The following is a 19,438-nucleotide window of genomic DNA, read 5'->3' as shown; positions in this document are numbered from 1 at the left end:
CAAAGGTTTGGGTGGTGATTCAATTCAGAGGAGATTAGGCCTGATTCAGTGGCCAAGTCTCCAAATCTGAATTGAATCAGGGGACCAATTTAAAGGCCCAAATCGATTCTGAAGATTCGGAGAGCTTTGAAAAGATTCGGAGAGCTTTGATGATTTGGGCAGTCCCTGGTGGCTGCAGCAGGGAGCTACAGCTGACTTCAAGCTGGTAAGAAGGGGGCGGGGATGGGGGGGACCTTTGCCAGCCCCCCCAACCCCTCCCCATGGCTGCCCCCACCCACTCCAACTCGGTACTTTAAAAAAAAACAACAACAAACAAACCCCCCCCCCCCCCCCCCCGGTGCTTACCAGGTGTTGCTGTGCAGGAGAAGTGATCCCTGCTGCCCCCTACTGCTGCTTTTGGTAAAGCCCCCTGACACCCCCCCTGGGTCCCCCCTACAGATGCCCCACTGGCGCCAGCTCCAGCCCTTAAAGGAAAAACAAAAACAAACAAAAAACAAACAAACAAAAACAAACAAAAAAGAACCAAGAGCCAGGACTCACCATTCCTGCAGCAGCCTCGGGGGCTCATGCAGAGCCCCCCCACAACTGCCGCTAGCAGGAGCCGTGCGTCTGGGGATTATTTCAGGTTTTTTTGTTTTTCTTAAAGCTAGCCCGGGCAGGGCACCCGTGAGGGGGCTGAGGGAACAAGGGGCGGGGGGGGGCAGGGGGCTTGTGCAGAGCCCCCATGCAGTGTGGGGCAGTAGGGATCCCCCTCTCCCCCCACCCAGCAGCATCCACTGAGTTGGGGCTTTTTTTAAACAAGTGCAGGGAGCTGGGGCAGGCAGGGCAGCCATTGCAGGGTTGGGAGAGTAGGTGGGGGATGGCCCTGGCCTGGCTGATTCAAAGATTCGGCATGAGCCAAATCTCCGAATCAGATTTGGCCAAATCAAAATCAGGACAGTGATTCAAATCCCCAAACTGAATCGCTGTCCCCCGAATCCGAATTTGAAGCAAATACTAGCCGCTTTGCACAGGCCTATTAGTCATCCACAAAGCAAATGAGGAAGAACTCAAATTAATGTAAGACAGAACTTTAATACAAACAGTCACATCATAGAAACTATTCTAAGGTATGAAGAACATTTAACTGGCACATAGATGCGTTAAAAAAAGAGTGTGTGCAGAACAGAAAGAGATATTACACATATATCTCAGTGTACAGCATTTGAGTACCTACAATGCTGTGATAAATGGAAGATGTAGAAAGGAGTTGAACTGGTGCCTCAAGGACACTTAAAGCTGTACTTCCTGAGCCAAATCTGTTTATCAGACTTTGAAAAAGTGTGTCAGAGACTTGCTGGGAATTCTTCTCCTACAGGGGAAAAAAAACAAATAAAAAACCCCCAAAAAACTTTAAGAGAATAGTGTTTTACCCATTTTTAGGCTAAGACACCATTTCCCAATACAATCACTTAAGCTTAAACATCATCCCCCAGTTATAATTTTAAAATCACAATTCTCTGTCCACACTTTATTGAGAGCGAGAAAAAAAACACTATAGTCCAGTAGTTATTTATGGACTTTTTAAAGTCATAAGTAGGGATGAGTTTGGTTGTCTCAATTAATATGGTCTTATCTACCATCAGAATTTTAGCATAACTTTAAGATTTTCTCTACTCTGGGGGCCTACAGGTAGAAATGATACAATCATAGTATTCAGTCTCATTAAGGCAGAATGTTTATCATATAAACTAGCAGCGGGCTCAAGAACAAAGAATGCAGGCTTCAAACCAGTAACTGACCTACCAGCTACACAAGGGCATGAGTGAAACCCAGAACAAACCAGTTGGTGAAAACCTGCTTGGGCAGAACTAAGTTCCTTAAATAGTTGGGACTTGTTTCCTGGTTTCAGCTAGTGCAGAAAGCAGGCTCATTGGCCTAAGCAGTTGTGGTACATGCCATCCTGAAATCCTTGTGAGCTGTTCATAACAAAGCAGACTGATTTTTAAAGGTGACCCTCTCTATTTTCAAAGCCTTTAACAGAGTCTGACCCTGTGCAGTTACAAACAATGACAAGAGCCTTACTTACCCTGACAGCCATTTGGGCTCCAACACTGCCAGGCTAACTAGATAAACCTTCCTCCCCACCCCAAAATGGAGTTTCCAGTTGTAGTTTAGGTTAAGTAAATCACCTAGGGATAGTTGTGGCCCCTACAATTAGAACCAATTAGAAATGGTTCTACAATTAGAACCATTTTTCCGGTCCTCCCCACCTTATAAACAGCAGCTGAAAACGTGAACCAAGTTGCAAAGATTTCTTTAGATTAGTAAAAGGAACACAGGAGCAGAGCAGAAGTTGTTTCTAACTCAAAAGGTTTAAATGCTGACTCATGTGACTTCAACTTTCAAGTACACCAACACCTTGGTGAAGACCTCCAGCTTCTAGAAAGAAGAGAAGATAGGATCTATCTAAATATAAGAAAGAAAATGTAATTAAGAGATTTCAAATATATGATGACAGTGGGAGAGGGCAGAGGTGGGGAGGCACAACTCTGCACCACCAATGCCAACCCTGCTGCTGCCAAGTGTTGGGTCCAGCCAGGCTGCATCCCCACACACCACTGTTGGCACAGAAATGGCTTTGCTGCTAACACTTCCACTGCTGCCAGGCCCTGGCTCTGGCCAGGCTATAGCCCTGTGCCCCACACCCTGCTGTTGGCACAGAAACCTGGGGGGGGAGGGGGGGGACACATGCCCCCCCCCCCCTTGCCTCCCCTGATATTTGCCTATGTATGAAGACTCTCTAACAAAGCAGTCAGCCCTCCCAAAGACTAGAAGTCAAGTCTGGTCCTAATTCTATCTTTCCTCTCTCAATGCGAATTATTTCTATTAACCATTAACATTTGCTTTATTAATATTACGTATTTTACATGCTTAAGCAATAGTGAAAGAACAGTTTTATGAACAGAACAGTGAAAGGTGAATGTTCTCAAAAGCACCTAAAAGAGCTAGGGGACTACTATTTATGCATCTGAAAGCCTCCTCTGAAGACATGAGTTTCTTTCTCCATAAAATTTTCTGAGTATTTTTTAGCCAAGGGTTATCTGTGATATCTTCTATTGGATCAACTATAAAGTTCAGAGAGAAACCAGGATTAAAGAAGCGTGCTTTGTGCCCAAAAGCTTGTCACACTTCTCTCCCAACTATAGAGCTAGTCCAACAAAAAATATCACAAAACACACCTGTGCCTCATACTTTTCCTGGCCCATAACAGCTACAACAACACTCCAGCCCCACCACATTTTTTTTTTTTTATAATTGTTTATAAAAAATATCATAGTATGATATAACTTAAATCAATATCAGATACAAGAATTAGCCTATTAAATGGGGGGAAAAAAGACAGATCAAATACACGTAGCCAAAAGCTTTCAAAGGGATATCAGATTTTGGTAGGCTGCACAAAGGCGAAATACCTTGTGAAGGAAAATCACTTCAACAGGGTTACATGTCATATACATTAATTATACTTCTTAAGCTATTAACCAAGCAATGAATATTTAAGGAAGTTGCTAAACTTAGAATAGTAGGTAATTTCAGACATCATTTTTGCCCCCACCAATCAACCTTTTCATATTGCTTCAGGTCACCTGAAGCTCTCTTTTGATGGTACCATACATGTAAGTAACACTTAGTGTTATCATCCTCTGCGTAGTCTGCTGCTGTAGAAATTGTTTTCACTAGTGGCTTCTTTGGAACAGGATCAAGTGCTTAAATTACATGAGTTAGCTACACTACTTGATATAGCTTAGCTCTCTTTAACAAGCTTGTATTCTTTCTTTTAGACGAGTAGGGTCAGCACTAACAGTAAGAAGCACTAGACAATAGTACCGTACACTCATTAAAATTTAAAAATGCATGTTGCTGAAAAGTGTTCACTCCGAATAAAGAGGTCTCATTTTACATTGAAAGCCACCAAGAAAGATCAAGCCAGCAATCTGCATCCTGAACAATGCTTTCTTTAAAAAGAATCACGTCAGAAACAGCACAGCTGATGAACAATATAATGCTGTGACTCAAACCTGAACGTCACTAAAATTAATTCAATTAATTTTAAAACCACCTCCTAGCAGCAGCCAAAGTGTCACAGAACATTTGTGGCTATTACAGTCATTAGACTTTTTAAAAAGAAGACAGGCAGCTAGTAGCTTCTAGGATGAGAATTCGATACACTCAGAACTGTGTTCTTAATGGGATATCAGCTGAACTAGATCAAAAGCCTTGTGTCAACTCAAAATTGCAACATAAGAGCTATTTTTAATAACCAAATACAAAGATAAAAGGAGTTTTTAGATTCATGCATAAGAAAGGTTGTGAAAAAAAGAAAAAAAATGGAGGGAGGACCAAACAGAGATGGCAAATGTACTGTTAACCGAGAAATTCCTAATAATATCTGCAGAGAGCTGGCTCCTCATATGGTACTCCCTGTCCTTGTTTCCAGTTGCTAAACTGCATTAAAGCCATCTAAAAATACCTAACTGTTTTCCTAACATTGCATTGCCAGTAAGCAGTTACTCTGCTTGCCACGGGATTGTTAAGTGATCACATGAGCCAGAAGACACGATCCATGAAATCATAAGTAGATAGTCAAAGAGACACAATCTCAGTATAATCCACACTGAAGGTAAATGTAGTTTAAACACCCCACTTCTGTAGAATACCGGCATTACCGCTATACTTAATATGCAAACCCAAGCACCTGTTCATCTCAAAGAAGAAAAACTAAACCGGACTGACGTACTAGCAGTAACCTGAAATGCCACACAATGGCTAAGCTTGAGTTTTGCTCTCTCCTCTATTCAGAAAGCAGAAAACCTCTCTGCATGATTTTGTGGCAATGGGGGACTGCGCTCCTGCTTCCTCCTCAGCCTTTTGGCTAGGAGCAAGCAAGACTAGGGGTCATCTGAACCCCAAGGCCTTCAGGCTTGGGGCTTGCACATAGGTTGCATGCCAAAAAAAAACCCCAAAACAAAACGCCCGAAAACGACAACAACAACAAGGTTCCATCAGCACATTTGCCCAATGTGGGCCATATGTTTTATAATCATGCTCAGTGTTGGCAACATTTAATTCACTTCATAGTTGGTTTCCATTGCTGAGCACATGCTGCTTTTGGCAGCAGTTTAACAATAGACAGTGTATTTAGTGAGATTTCCTTGTACACAATTATAAGATGAGGGGCTTTTTTCCCCCCATGACAACTGGGGTCAGACACCCTCATCTTGGAATCAAATAATATAATACTAAATTTTAGCAGCTAAAGCTTCCCGAGGGTCCATACCTTCCCACTTCTCATCTCCCCCAAGTTGCCACTGCTGATCAGACTGCACAAGGCATTCCCAAAAAATAACTTACTATCATTTCTCCAGGCCTTTGCAGCTAGAGAGGTGAAGGCAGTCTTTCCCTAGAATGACTGACTCCTCCAAGATGCTCCAGGCCTGACAACGGAACTAAGAGCAAAGAGCCTGTCTCTCCTTTGCTCTCAATAACTCTGCTGCTGGCATCAGACAGCATGGAGTTTGTCCAATTTTAATGCAAAGGAGGCAAATGCCAAACCAGAGAAGAGGAAAAAGAGTACACTGGGACAAACAGGCTGGTATGACTGGTACTGAGGTGGGTGGGAGAGAAGGTGAGACAGACATGGGCTCGAAGTTACTAAGAGCCTGGAAAGTCGGGGAACACCTGCAAAAAGCTGAGTTCAAAGAGAAGGCACTGAAGTTGAAATGTGAACTGGAGTGCAGAGGAAGAACTGGGTCTGGTAGGGCAACTGGAGTGGGACTGAGAGGAAAAGCCAAAGGAGCAGAAACTGAGACCAGAAGGGAATGGAGCTGCAGTAGGGCAAGAGCAGTGAAGCAAGTGGAGACTGAGGCAGGCTGGAAGAGGCAAGGCAGAAGAATTTAAAATACAACAGAGCTCACCTCAATATAAAGCATGGAAAGGAGCTCAAGACTCCTAATCTCACCGTTTACTCTTATGACAACAAATATCTGTGAAACCAACTGGCAAAGCACACTTCTCAGCCCCATCCAGTGTTAGAACACAAAGCAGAAAACAACCTATAACTGTTACTAACTAGTGTCACTCCATCAGCTCAAGAAGCAGAAGCCTGTGAGCTGGATTTACAGATTCTAGTAAGGCAATAAACTACTTGCTTATCATTAACATAACATTAGATAGGGGCTTTTTTGGTTTTATTTCTTTAAAGTTAGTAAAGTATGCACACATACAAAACTGTCAGAGGAACATTGTGGCAGTAATGTGAGGCATTCCAGACTAGGAAATGCCCATTACCTGTGTAATCTTAATTCAATCCTCCTGTTAATATGTATTTTCATACAGTCTTTGACGACACAGTACTTTTTCTATGGGATGCCTGCCCCATTCAGGCCATGATCTGGACCTGTCCTGGGGATGCATCAAGGTTGCTGAGAGAAGAAAACCATTGTTTACAGGCCCCCTGCTGCCTCTTTTGTTGCAGAAGTTGGCAACTGAACAGCAAATGAAGGGGGGGAACAACACTTGGTATAGTAAATTGAGTGGGATCTGTAGTTTGAATAAATGAATTGCTATATAATGCTATACACAATACAGCAAATACCACCCCTTCACATGGCAGAACTGTCAATTTTTAGAAAGTATTCAGATACTATAGTAATAATAAGCATCACAGAAAGGCTTATGAGGAAATTAATAAAATTTCCAAAGAATCATAGAGAAGTAGGGGCTGGAAGGGACTTCCACAGGACACCAAATGCAACCCCCTGATTAAGACAGAATCATCCCTATCCAACCCATCCTATACAAATCTGTTGTCTAACCTCTTAACAAAACTACACAAATCAACCCTGACAACACCAAATATAACACCGTAACCTGCCACAGGTAAAGCAGGGGAACCATATCAGCCAACAAACATCCTACTTCTATAAAATGTCAATATATGCTCAAGAGGTCCCAGGTAAAAGGCGATGCCCTTTGCTAGAAGAAGTCAAAACCCCCCCACAGTCCATACCAATCTAACTATGGGGTAAAATTCCTTCCTGACCCAAAATACAGCAATCAATCCGACCCTAAGTGGAGGAGGCAAGACCCTCCAGCTAGGAACCTCTGGGCTTTGGTCCCAGCAGAGCACTGGCATGTCCCAGTAAAAATCCTCAGCTTTGGCTGTAGCCAACACCCAGTGCCTCTGAGGGAGGCTCGAAAAAAATCCTGACGCAAGTATCAAGAGAAGGGGGGAAGGGGGAAGGAGACAAGGAATTACCACCCAGCCCCCATGCAGCAACCAGTAAAGCATGGGAAATACCCACAGTAGAACATATACCTAGATCATCCCCAACCAGTGGCTGTCCAACCTCCAACATTGGAAAACAGTTTGAATAATGTGTTGTAAGCAAGGCCTAATGCCATACACAGAACAATAAGATAAGATATAACAAAACACTGGACAGCTGCTAACTGAATGAACACTGGCCAACCTGAGCCAGAGGTCCTGTGGAAAAAAACACCTGATCTAGTACTTAGACATTTTTTAAACTTTTGAATGCTTGACTTGGCTGCTGTAACAACAATCTTTTAAAAATGTGTTACACATGCAAAAGTTAAACGAAACATGAAAATAAAGAGGTGGAACAAAGTCATAAATAATGTGATTCTATTTTTGGTCAGCTATAACCTTGCTTCACAAACCATGCAAAATATTAGACATCTAGGAAAACAGGAAAGCATGCCAGCCTAAGAGTGCTTCCCAAACTTTTCCTCAGTGTGACCCCATTCATGGCCCCATTTCCTCAGCACGGCCCCTCACTCCCAAACCGCAGCCTCCCACCCCTGCGACCCCATCCGCTGATGTTGTGACCCCATTTGGGGTCGTGACCCACAGTTTGGAAACCATTGGCTTAAGACATAGAAAGAGAGTTTACAGGCACATTGCAGGGAGGGAGGAAGAAGACCAAGGAAACCATTACCTTGTTGCAATAAAGCATCCAAAGTTCATAGAGCCGCTCTCTGGATGCCATTCCTTTACCTCTTCTGTTTCCAACACGAGTTCAAGATCCTACCATGCTCAGCTATAATCCAAGGTCCCTTTGTACGATTTTGTTTTATAGTCAAACGTTACCATAACCCAGGGAAACCAGAAATCAAGGATGAAAGCAAATGGTCTCAGACTCTTCCCCGGGTAAAATAAACGTCGCACAGCTCAAACAGTTAAAGGCGACTACTGGGCACGGCCCTTTTCCTCGATGATCGATGGCACCTTAGTGTTCATCTCAAAGTCCAAAAAAAAAAAAAAAAGAGAAAGAAATCCCTTCAGTGTTACAATGGAAGACACAGAAAAACAACCCAGTAGCTCCTGAGGTCGCGGGTGGTTTCTACACGGAGACCATCCTCCCCTGTCAGACAGGACCCTCAGGAGTCTGCCTGCGCCGCACCAGGACGCATGTCAGATGAAACGGGAGATTCCTCCAAACCCAGCCCCGGGCCGGGAAGAAGCGGCCTCGGCAGCACAGGGACGAGGCAAGATGAATGGGGATGATTCACCTGCGGGTGCAAAAGAAGAAAACACAAAAATAACAAAGGCGAGAGGCACTAGAGGGGCAGGGAGCAGGGGACGACCCGGTGCCCGAGAAAGCAGCACCCCCCGCATCGCAGCCGGGACCGGGCGAGCAAGGCGGGCCGAGCACGGCACCCGCCGCGGGGGAGCGGGGCGAGGCCAGGTCTCCGCGCTATGGGGGGGCTCCCCACCCCACCCTTCTCCCGCCCCGGCCCCTGCTCCCGCCCCGAGAACCGACCGGGCGCGTGCGGGAGCCCTGTCCGCGCAGCTGCTGCTGCTGCTGCTGCTGCTGCTGCTGCCGCCGCCGCCGCCGCCCCAGGGCCCAGCTCGGCTTGGGGGGCGGGGCGCGGCCGAGCCCGTCCACATCGTCCCGTTCCAGGCCCCGCCCACATTCCAGCGCAGCCGCGCCCGCCCCCGCCATGGCGACTGAGGCCGGGAAGGGCGGCGGCCATCTTAAGTGCTGGCAGCACCTCCCAATGCTGAAGGGGGTTAAGGCTGCTTCTCCTGTCCCCTCCCTGCACAGCGCTTGCCCGCCCGTCCGCCGCCGCACTTCCCTCCCTCCCTCACTGCGTGCCGAGGCGCAGGGCTGGTCCGGAGCATGGCAGCGGCAGGGCCAGCTGCAGAATGGCGCCTTCCTCCCCGCTGTGCGCGCGACTTGGGGGGGAGCGCTCCAGCCGTCACTCCTGGGCACCGCTGGGGAGCCCGCAGAGAGTTCAGCCCGTTTGCCCCTCAGAAAGGCCGGTGGCATTTAGATGCACCTTACACATCAGTGGTGCTCATTCAACCTGCTTTGCCAGCAGGCTGGATGGGCAGTGCCGGGGGGGAGACCCAGCCCCTCGGAGCCAGCCTGGCCCCGACCTGCTGGGTGCAGCTTGGGGTTTGGGAATTTGGCGCCGGGCGAGGTGTCCATATTTATGGCCACCGCCTCCCACCACCACATTTTGCAACAGATGTGGAGCCCCACGGGCTGGATACCACAGCTCCACGGGCCACATTTGGCCCGCAGGCTGGAGGTTGAGCACCCACGTTATGGACGAACTGGATCAACCAGGGTCCAAAAATCAGGCTGAGCTAGGAAAAATGAACAATTTCTGTAAGACATATGCCTCTCCCAAGCTGCCTGAAGAAGTGGTTGCAAAAAAATGTCATCATGCCAAACAAAAGGGGGAGAGAGATGGGCTATACATGGGTGGTCAGCCAGCTATGAGTGTTAAACTCCCAGTCGCTCCTGCTACCATAGGCACTGAAGCCTGAAGACACAGGACCCCCTTGGGAAGAGGGACTGGGTGGGACTGTCCTGAAATGGGAACATCAAGTCCTGGTCCTGGGCTCCGTGACTCTTAAGACAGTATTTATCCTGGATTCCCAGTATCATGCAGGGATCTGAGTTTTCTGTTCACTGGAAAAATGTGGGAAACGGCCGGTTTCCCCTTGTAGGCTGGCAGAGCTCCAGCCTGTAAGGGGCTGCGGGGAGCTGGATGCAGGGGGCAGCACACACATGTCTACATGTGCACACATGCACGTGGCCAGGAATACAGCCCCAGGCAGCAGTGAAGAGCAGCTCCCACAGCTGCCTGCAGGTAAGTCTATGATTGGGGGGGGGCAGTTGAGGCCCCCATAGTGAGGGAGGGAGTGGGGCAGAGGCTGGCCCTGGAGCTGCTGCCCAGCTAAGGTGGTACATGGGGACCAGGGCAGGAGCAGGGAGCAGGACAGAGCCACGGGTGGCTCATCCAGGGGGTGGGTGGGGGGCGCTGCCTGCTGCTGCGCACACTTCCAGAGAGAGGCATGAGGGGCACATGCCCCGCAGATTTGTATGTGGGGTAGGTGCAGATGTGGGCTGCCTGCTGCAGCCTTAGGGCTCCCCACCATGCTGCCCTCCCTCCAGGAGCCCCATGCCAGCTGTGCCACCATGGCAAGGTTCCCCGTGCCCACCCAGCCACAGCACGGGGCAGCAGTGCAGAGTTGTGCTCCCTGCTGCTGCAGGGTAGGCAGGGGGTGTCTTACCATAGCGGTGTAGCCAATGCAGGGCTCCCAGAGGGAGAGTAGCATGTTAGGGAGCCCTGACCCCGCAGCAGGCACCCTGCATCTGCCTCTGCCACTCCCCGCCATGGGCTTCAATCAGCTCGGCTCCGGACATGCCACTGGGGGCGGGGATCATTTAGCTTGCCACCACCCTCTGCCCTCCCAGCAAAAATAAAAGTTGGCACCTATGCGTGGTACAGCATGCAGTGATCCACTAGCCTAACTAGAATCCCTTTGATCTGTTGCTGGGAGGATGAGGAGTATGACCTGTATAAGTCCCTTCCATTTCCTTCCCTCCAGACTTGTTCTCTGACACCTGCTGGATATGGGGGATATAGATTCATTCCCTTTGCTAACATTATAATTTATGTAGCTGTTGTTTTACAGCTGCACCCTTATAGGCAGTGTCTGCTGCCTGGCCCCTGCTGATGACCTACAAATAATTCTCAGCAGAGCACAGAACTTTCAGGGGGAAAAGAATGAGGCACCAAAGACCTGAATGCTAACACATTTTTTTTTAAAGACTGGTAATATATTCACTTTGACACATAAATAAAAGTACTGACACTGGCATGTCTACGCAATAAATAATTTGCTTCCATCTTTAATAAATGTTCACTCCTGATCAGCAGCCTTTGAACATATAAAGGAATTATCATTGCATATCGGACCACTTATCAATATAATTGTCTACTATCCTCCTTCTGACATCACTAGTACCAGATGCTTCTGAAGCGCAAAGACCCACCACTGACACTGCCCACATACAATTCTGGAATAACCTACCATTCAGGCTTCGCTTACTGAGCAGCTGTGCCCTGAGGCATGGACGTTTATATCCCTTCTCAGCAAAAATTCTAATATTTAAAATAATTGGAAGTTCAACTCTTGATGTACGTAATTTTTTTAATTGTTTTAAATCCTTGATGTCAATAACATCTTATAGCACCGAGTTCTCCAGATTACTGATATACTACACAAAATATTTCCTTTATTTGGTTTTAAATTTGTTGTTTCAACTTTTTCTTTTACGTCACTTTGTTATTATTAAAACAAATCGCACACAGGAGCACACAGTTTACCTTCTCTATAGTAATCATTGGTTTGGATACCCTTCTCATAGTGCCTCTTATCAATTAACTAGATAGTCCCAATCTTTTAAATCTCTTCTCAGAAATACTTCCATATTTCTAACAGTGCCTATAAACTATTCTAGTTTCTTTTGAGATGCAGCATTTCAGGTGAGGTACCATTAGCTCATCTCATGGCATAATATTTTCAGACCCTTCTCTTGTAAGTCCTAACAGTTTTTTGACTGTTGCTGCACATCATCTGAGATTGTTGACAGATGTATCTAATACTAAACCTCCTGGTTATCCAGAGAACAAATACAGCAAGGAAAACAATAGTACATACTTTCCCACATTTCCTATCAGTGTGCCATCATCCTGTCCTGATGAGCTCTTATGGAAGCAAGACTGACAACAAGGATGTTAATTATTAATTATTTTTGTCTTGGTCACTCTTCACCCTTAATTCAAAACTACCACCTCATTTTGCAGTAAACAAATAATCGAATATCATTAACTTCAGGTCATTACCATCCTGGGTTGGATGTGAACCAATAACCTGGCCTAACTAGTGAACTAGAGAACTGGATTGTTGGAGACTAAACTGATGGAATATTTTTATGTAAATATAAGGCAATGTATTAAATATATATGTACTTTAGAATTAAAATTGTCCGAGTTCTTTTTCAAAGCTGCACTTAGCTACAGAAAGAATATGCTAAGTTAGAGAAGTTAATTCTTTAGAAAGAACATCCATCATGACTATCCTGCATTTCTGAAAACTTAAGTCCAGAATTTCTTGCACTCTCATCACAGTGCATAAATGCTCTTGACATTTGTATTCTGTCATCTCATTTTCTCTCTATTGTTATGATAATTCACATTGTTAGTAAAGAGATTTCAGTACCATACTGGGTGATTATTTAAAATCATGTCTATGGATTAGTACTCTCAGACAACAGCATGTCTGAAGTATATTAATTGTTCATGCACATATCTGGGTCAGATAACATGCAGAGAACTCCAAAGCCTACATGAAAAGATTTTACATCCTACTGCACTCATCATGATTAATATTCTTCAGTAAACACTATTTCAGACCATGAAGTATAGAGCTCTATGGGATAGATAGCAGCTACAGTTTTCCAAGCCAATTTTCTAGGTTCTCTTCAATACTCCCTTCCCTATAAGTTATTCTGCAACAACTTTTAATAAGTTGCTATATAATTTCTATGTGTGTATCACTTCCAGTCCTGAAGTCTTCATGCATGTGACACGCTATATGTATAAAGAAGAAAATTAGATCCTATGCATCTTCTGTTTCAAATAACTTACCTTTTGAGAGAACAGAAATTATATTTTCCCTAACATTTAATTTGTTTATACTTTTGATTGTTCTAATGAACTTGGAAATATAACTATTACACAAAGATTTAAATTTGATTCACTCATCCAGGTCCTTTAGGATAAAGATGTTTTATCATTGTCATCCTAAAGCACAGAGGTGTAGCTAGCTCTTTCTGCACCTTGGGTAAAGGGGCCAGGGGTGGCTTGTACTGAGCACAGGAGAATAGGGATGGAAGGGTTAGCTCAAAGAACTAGAGCAGGGGTGGGCAAAATATGGCCTGCAGGCTGGATCCGGCCTGCCAGTTGACTGGATTTGGCCCACAGCTGCCTCTGTGATGTTCTGCATGGGGCTGAGGCCCCATCCACTTCCGTCAGGGCAGCCTGCATCATGCTCCCTTCCACACCCACCGGCCAGGCCCTGACCAGTGTGCGCAGCTTCTGGCAGGACTGTTCCCAGTGCTGCTCTGCTCCCCTCACCTTCAGCAGGTGCTGCCCAGCTAAAGCTTCCCCACGCCTGCTTGCACACCCAAAGCAGCACAGCAGGGGCAGGATTGGGAGGAGGAGCTACCACTGGAGGTGGAGCAAACACAGCAGCACCTGACCAGCTGCAGCCACAGCAGGAATAGCCCTGCCAGAAGCTACAAGTGCTGGCCAGAGCCCAGGCTGGTGGGGCTGTTGTGTTCTTCTCACCTCCAGTGGTGGTTCTGCCTCCTGCTTCTTTCCCTGCTGCACCACTCCAGCTGGGTGGGGAGGGGGGATTCAGGTGGGTTGCTCCTGTGTCAGCATGCAGGGCTCCAGCTCCCAACTGCCTTCCACTGGCTCTGCCCACCGAGCCAATGATCCACCACCTGCAGGCAGGCGAAGTGGGTAAAAGACAGCTGGGAGCTGGAGCTCAAGCAGAGGGCAAAGCCCAGCATGCTGGGGCAGGAGCTGCCCAAATGAAGCTCCCCCCACCTACCTGCCCACCTGGAGCAGCGCAGCCGGGGCAGGAGCAAGAGGAGGAGCCACTGCTGAAGGCAAGGGGAGCAGAACCACCCCACCAACCCAGGCTCCAGCCAGTGCACACAGGCTCCAGCGGGGCTGTTGCTGGTGTGGCTGCAGCCAGCCAGGTGCTGCTCTGCAATCCCTTGCCTCTAGTGGTGGCTTCTCCTCCCACTCCTGCCCTTGCTGTGCCATTCCAGGTGGCTGGGCACACAGTAGAGAAGCTTCAGCAGGGCAGCTCCTGCTGGAGGTGAGGGAAGCGGAGCAGCACCTGGCTGCCTGCAGCTGCACCAGGAACAGCCTCACCAGAAGGTATGCACTGGCCAGGGCTGGAGCTGGGGCCAGGCAGGCAGGAACAGACAGGTGGGCCCAGGTGGGGGTTGGCCCCACATGGAGCACCATGGGGGTAGCTGGGCAAGCTCTGCTGCATGTGCCCCTTCCCCTTTCCTCCCATTACCCCCAGCTGGCTCCCAGGACCTATGACCCAGGCAACCTCCCCTGCCCCCCAGGCCCCATACAATCCTCACAGGGCAGGGCATGCAGGGAGTGGATTACAGCTCAGCCTGGGCCCCAGCCCCAAGGTATCAGCACCTCGCAATGCAGCCTCATGATCCCAGCCTCACCCACCCATCCTGTTCCTGAAAACTGCTCCCTGTCTGCCCAAAGCCCCACAGGGAGTTTTGGTGAATTGCTGCATGGGGGGTGGGGGGGAAGTGTTACCCGGTCCAAGATAAATCATTAAAATTCCCTATGGGTCCCTTGGGCCCAAATAATTGCCATCCCCTGGACTAAACGGGGGTTGGGGGTGGATTCCCCTTATTAGTCTCACTCCCCCAGCCCCCATGGGAGATGCCACTGCTGCAACAGCTACAGGGTTAAACTTTTCACAGCTGCCACTGAATTGTATACAGTATGACATTGTAAAAGCCTTAATTCTACAGTGGCTGTGAGACAGTTATCTCAGTAGCTGTTGGCCTCCCAGCAGAGGAGAGGGAGGCTGATGAGGGGAATACTACTACTGGTCTGTATGGCTGGAGGTTACAGCCTTGGGGTGAGCCTGTGCCAAGGCTGGTCACTGCCACGTTCCACTGGTGACCCCCCCCCCCCCTCTCCCCCCAAACCTGAGTCCATTCTGGCCCTTCACAGCATAGCACCCACGGCTCATGATGTGATTGCCCAGCTCTGGTTAAGCTACTGCTAAATAGGGGTGCACAAATAGAGATTTTGGGGGCTGATACTGATAGCCAATTTTTAAGGAGGCATATCGGCTGATATCGATCCAATTTTTGATACAGCTGCATCCAGCTGGTAAGTTTGTTGTGGTGGAAGGGGAGCAGGAAGGGAAGGGGTGTGGGAGGCCAGATCAACGCCCCCCATGGTGAGGGAGGGAGTGGGGCTGGGGTAGGTGCTGCCCAGCTGGGGCAGGGCAGGCACAAGAGAGTCACGGCTAATCCAGGGGGCATGGGGAGGGGGCAGCTCCCGCTGCTGCGCACACCTCATCTTGCTCCTGCCACTTGTACTCGAGGGCATGGAGGGGTGGGGGTGTGCCCCTGGATCTGCACAAGGCAGGCTGCAGCTGTGGACTGAGGCTGGGATCTGCACTGTGCTTGGGGCAGGCAGCGGCGGTGCTGGGAGGGTTTTACAGGAGGGTGCTGCAGCTATCCCAAATTTCGCCATAGGCCCCCCGCTATCAGTGCTGCTGCCACCCACCCCAAGTGCAGCACCAGCCCCAGCCCACAGCTGCAGCCCACCCTGCTCCACCCCACACAGATCCAGGGGCACATGCCGCCCCCCCTGCCCCATGCCCTCCCGGACAAGTGGTGGGAGCAGTGGTGGGAGTCACCAGATGAGCAGTTGGGTGCTTGGCTCCATCCCACAGGAGTGGGAGCTGCCTCGCCTCTTCGCACCCCTGGCCACCCTGGACAAGACGCAACTCCAACCTGTGCCCACACCCCCCCCAGCTGGGCAGCACCTACCCCAGCTCCAGCCCCACTCCCTCCCTTACCATGGAAGGGCATTGATCTACCCCCTCCACCCCTTCCCTCCCCCACTCCCCTTCCACCACAGACTTACCAGCTGTATTCAGCTCTCCAGGCTGCTGGGCTGTGCTCCTTGCTGCCTGTGTGCTGTGCTGTGGCTGCAGGCACACACACGAATTTATCGGCCAAATTATTGGCCACTTCAGGCTGATTTCCAGTATAGTCAATTTTCTTTATATCAGTGCTGATCAAATACTGGACCAATGTATTTGTGCACCTCTACTGCTAAAGTATCTATTTTAATGCATTGTTTTATATAATTAGCATAGAGAAATATTAAAAAAAAACAAAACAATTTTGATGCCAATCCTCCAAAATACTTATCTCTGTGGACCCTCAACAGTCTTAGTAACTTTATGGGTACTAAGTATAGTGCATGAAGTTAAGCAGGTATACTAGTAGGATCATGGAATGTCTCTTTTCCATACTGTCTAGTGATTCTCAACCAGGATGCCATAGCACCCTTGGGCTCCTTGAGATCCTTCCAAGGATGATGTAGTGTGTCTCACAATGTTAGCACTGTTAGGTGTGCAGACATGATTCACAAGATTAACATTATGGATTCCTCTGGGTTTAAAACATACTAACCTGTTGCGGTCTTTCTAAGTTCTTTGTAACAGAAGAATTGTTATTATATTTTTCTGAAGTCAAAAAATGTGTGAGAAGAATTAAAAGATGGCATTTTCAGAGGGGGTAACTTGAATCTAAAAAGACTGGGTATGTCTACACCTGCATTTATGCCAGCTTAAATTTACTGTGCAGTAAGTGGGAATAAGCCGGCATCTACACGTGCAGGTATTAAAGCACATTAGCACTGTATGTGGACTGACTTGGTACTAAAGTTAATCCCAAATCAGTCCACACACACAATGTTACTGTGCAGTAAGACATCTACATGTGTATTACTGCACAGTAACTAATTGGGCGTAAGTGTGATACCTGCATGATGCAGGTATCAAATTTACGCTCAAGTTGGCATAAGTCGCCATACTTCCTGTGCAGTATGGGCATGCATGTGTAGACATGCACCTGTACTGTGCAGTAATTTCAGTTACTGAGCAGTAAATGTGCATGTGTAGATGCACCACTGAGAACCACTGGTCTAATGAGATATCAAAACTCTCTTTCAGGCAAGACTGATATGAAGGATAGACAGTTCTCAAAACTGCTTGGAGAAAAGCATTTTTTGTGGTCTAATTATTGACTTTTAAATTCTATATTAAAGATGCTCCTTATTATAAGGACTGTGACATAAGATTTTAACAAAAAAAATTAGATCATTTTTTTCAATATTTTGTAATTCATAGAAAACTTTAAAATAAAATTTCACCTGCAGTATTGGAAACTCTAACATGTACACCTGTCTTGAGCACATCTCAGTGGTCTAACTATGAAATGCTAAAGCCACGTCACATCTCCCTGGGCACTTGTACACAGCACATACATTTGTATAAATGTCAAAATGTGCATCAGTGCTGAGAAAATGGTGGTGGCGCACTTTTGAACTAAAACACTATGAAGGTGTTTTAGTTCAAAAGCACACAGCTGCCATTTTCCCAGCACTGACACACAGTTCACTGTTTATATAAACGTATGTTACGCAGCGCTGGGCATATAAATGTGAAGGAGAGAGAAAAGTCCCTTGTGCACCCACAGCAGGAAGAAACCTACCTGCAATGCCTGAGCCAGCAGCAACAAGGGATTGGTAGCTGATGTGGGAGCCCTGCTTTATTAGCAGCTGCTCAGTCTGGATTGGACCTGCCCGCAGCTGCACCGGTATTTCTGGCCCAGTGCCAAGGCAGGAAGAGTGACAGGACCGAGGGGGGAAGGAGACATGGATGCTGGAACACTGAATGCCACAGCCAGAACCCCAAGGGATGGAGAGAAGGCTGATTCCCAGCCCAGGAGCTTGGAGGGACTCCAATAGTCTGGGCCGCCACAGCCGAGCCCACAGTAGCACAAGAGCTGTTGGAGGGGCTGGTAGGAAACCATATTAGGAAACAAGCTGGCCAGAGAGCTGACAATGCCCCAGGTGAGGTCTTTTTATTTCAGTTATTTTTCTTTCATTTTGGCTGGGGGTGCGAGAAGAGAAGAGCCTATTAGGCTGGGTCCTGACCATCCAGAAAAGAAAAAAAAAGAGCAGCCAGCAATGACCCAAGCTGGAGGGACAGTGGGAAAGGATCCTCCTTGGCCTTTGGACAGAGCCAAGTTGGTAAGGGCTGTAGAGGGCCCATCTCATGTGGTGAGCTGACCCATGCTGCAACAGCACAGAGGAAGGACACTGAGGTGTCCAAGGCAGATAGAAAGGTCCAACATGTAAGGGAGACCAACTGGAGATTTTCCTGTGTTTCTTTTTTTTTATTATTATTGCTTTTACTTGATAGGGCTGGGACTGAGAGAACAAGCCCCCTTCCCCCTTTCAGGACTGACTTATGTGGTTGTGGGACACTGCAGCCAGCGGTTCAAAGACCTTAGGGCCAAAAGACTTACCTGAGTTCAGTTTTGTACCTTGTGTTGTCCCTCATTTCTCTTCATTTACCAAGCCTCAACAGAACAACCTTCTGGGGAGGCCAACTTGGCAAACATTTCCTTGGCTCCAGGCACAAGAAGACCACAGGCCTATAAGATCAAATGAAAGTAGAGGAATGCCCATACAAAATCAGGGCATAATGATGCATTAACATCTGGGTGGTGCTTGGATGGGGTGTAAGGGAGGTAAGAGCCCCAAAGAAGAAGCAGATCCCATACAGCCAGCATGCAGCAGGTTCAACCACCTCCTGCCAAACAGACCTTCAGCAACAAGACATGGCAGGTGAGAATTAGGCGACCTTTTGCTGAGTGATCAAACTAAGGGAATCCGCACCTTCACAGCCCAGTCTCATTGGGTGCAGGGCTGCAGGGGCCTGCAGCCTTATCTTGTACTGTGCCAACAGTCAGCTCGCGTGCAGAGCAGACTCAATCAATTAAGCCTGCTCTGACACGCCAGATCTCCAGTGTGTCAGAGCAGACAAATGTATGTGTATAAATGTCCCCTGAAAACTGAGTCACAGCAAAGATTACAGCAGTACCTACATACCATTTAAAAAAAATACATTAATAATTTCATTAAGTTTGCTGGTCACGTGGAATGAGAAAGATATTAAATTCTCTATTCAACTTTATTTTTACTTGTAATTAGGATGTGAATAATATGAAAGTATTTCAGTATCAAAAAATAAATCAGAATGCCTTAATTTTGTATATAAAGATGCATCCTCCAAAGTGCAACATGGACTGAAAAAGTGTTTCACAGTGAAAATGGGTTTTCTTATCACAGCTAAAAGAAATACAAATTGCCACATAGAAAATAAGATATACTTCATAGTTTAAAGCAAAGATCCAAGTTGAAA

At 47.3% G+C, this 19,438-nt stretch overlaps 1 protein-coding gene across 2 annotated transcripts in view; it reads right to left on the bottom strand.

Moving 5' to 3' along the window:
* Window positions 1–8,915, bottom strand: part of NBEAL1 (neurobeachin like 1) — a 144,931-nt gene extending 136,016 nt beyond the window's left edge. The window contains exons 1-2 of one of the 2 annotated variants that reach the window (XM_059727082.1): window positions 8,829–8,915; window positions 8,004–8,577 (exon numbers count right to left, since the gene is read on the bottom strand). In XM_059727082.1, the coding sequence (XP_059583065.1) occupies window positions 8,004–8,054 (51 nt within the window). In that variant the 5' untranslated portion in view covers window positions 8,055–8,577; window positions 8,829–8,915. The remainder of the gene's footprint in view (window positions 1–8,003; window positions 8,578–8,828) is intronic. The other variant, XM_059727083.1, reaches the window with a different exon arrangement.
* Between the last annotated feature and the right edge of the window lie 10,523 nt (window positions 8,916–19,438).

The sequence above is a fragment of the Alligator mississippiensis genome, chromosome 4 (genome assembly GCF_030867095.1).
Source record: "Alligator mississippiensis isolate rAllMis1 chromosome 4, rAllMis1, whole genome shotgun sequence".
NCBI classification, from domain to species: domain Eukaryota; kingdom Metazoa; phylum Chordata; order Crocodylia; family Alligatoridae; genus Alligator; species Alligator mississippiensis.
This window is presented reverse-complemented; position numbering and strand designations above follow the sequence as displayed.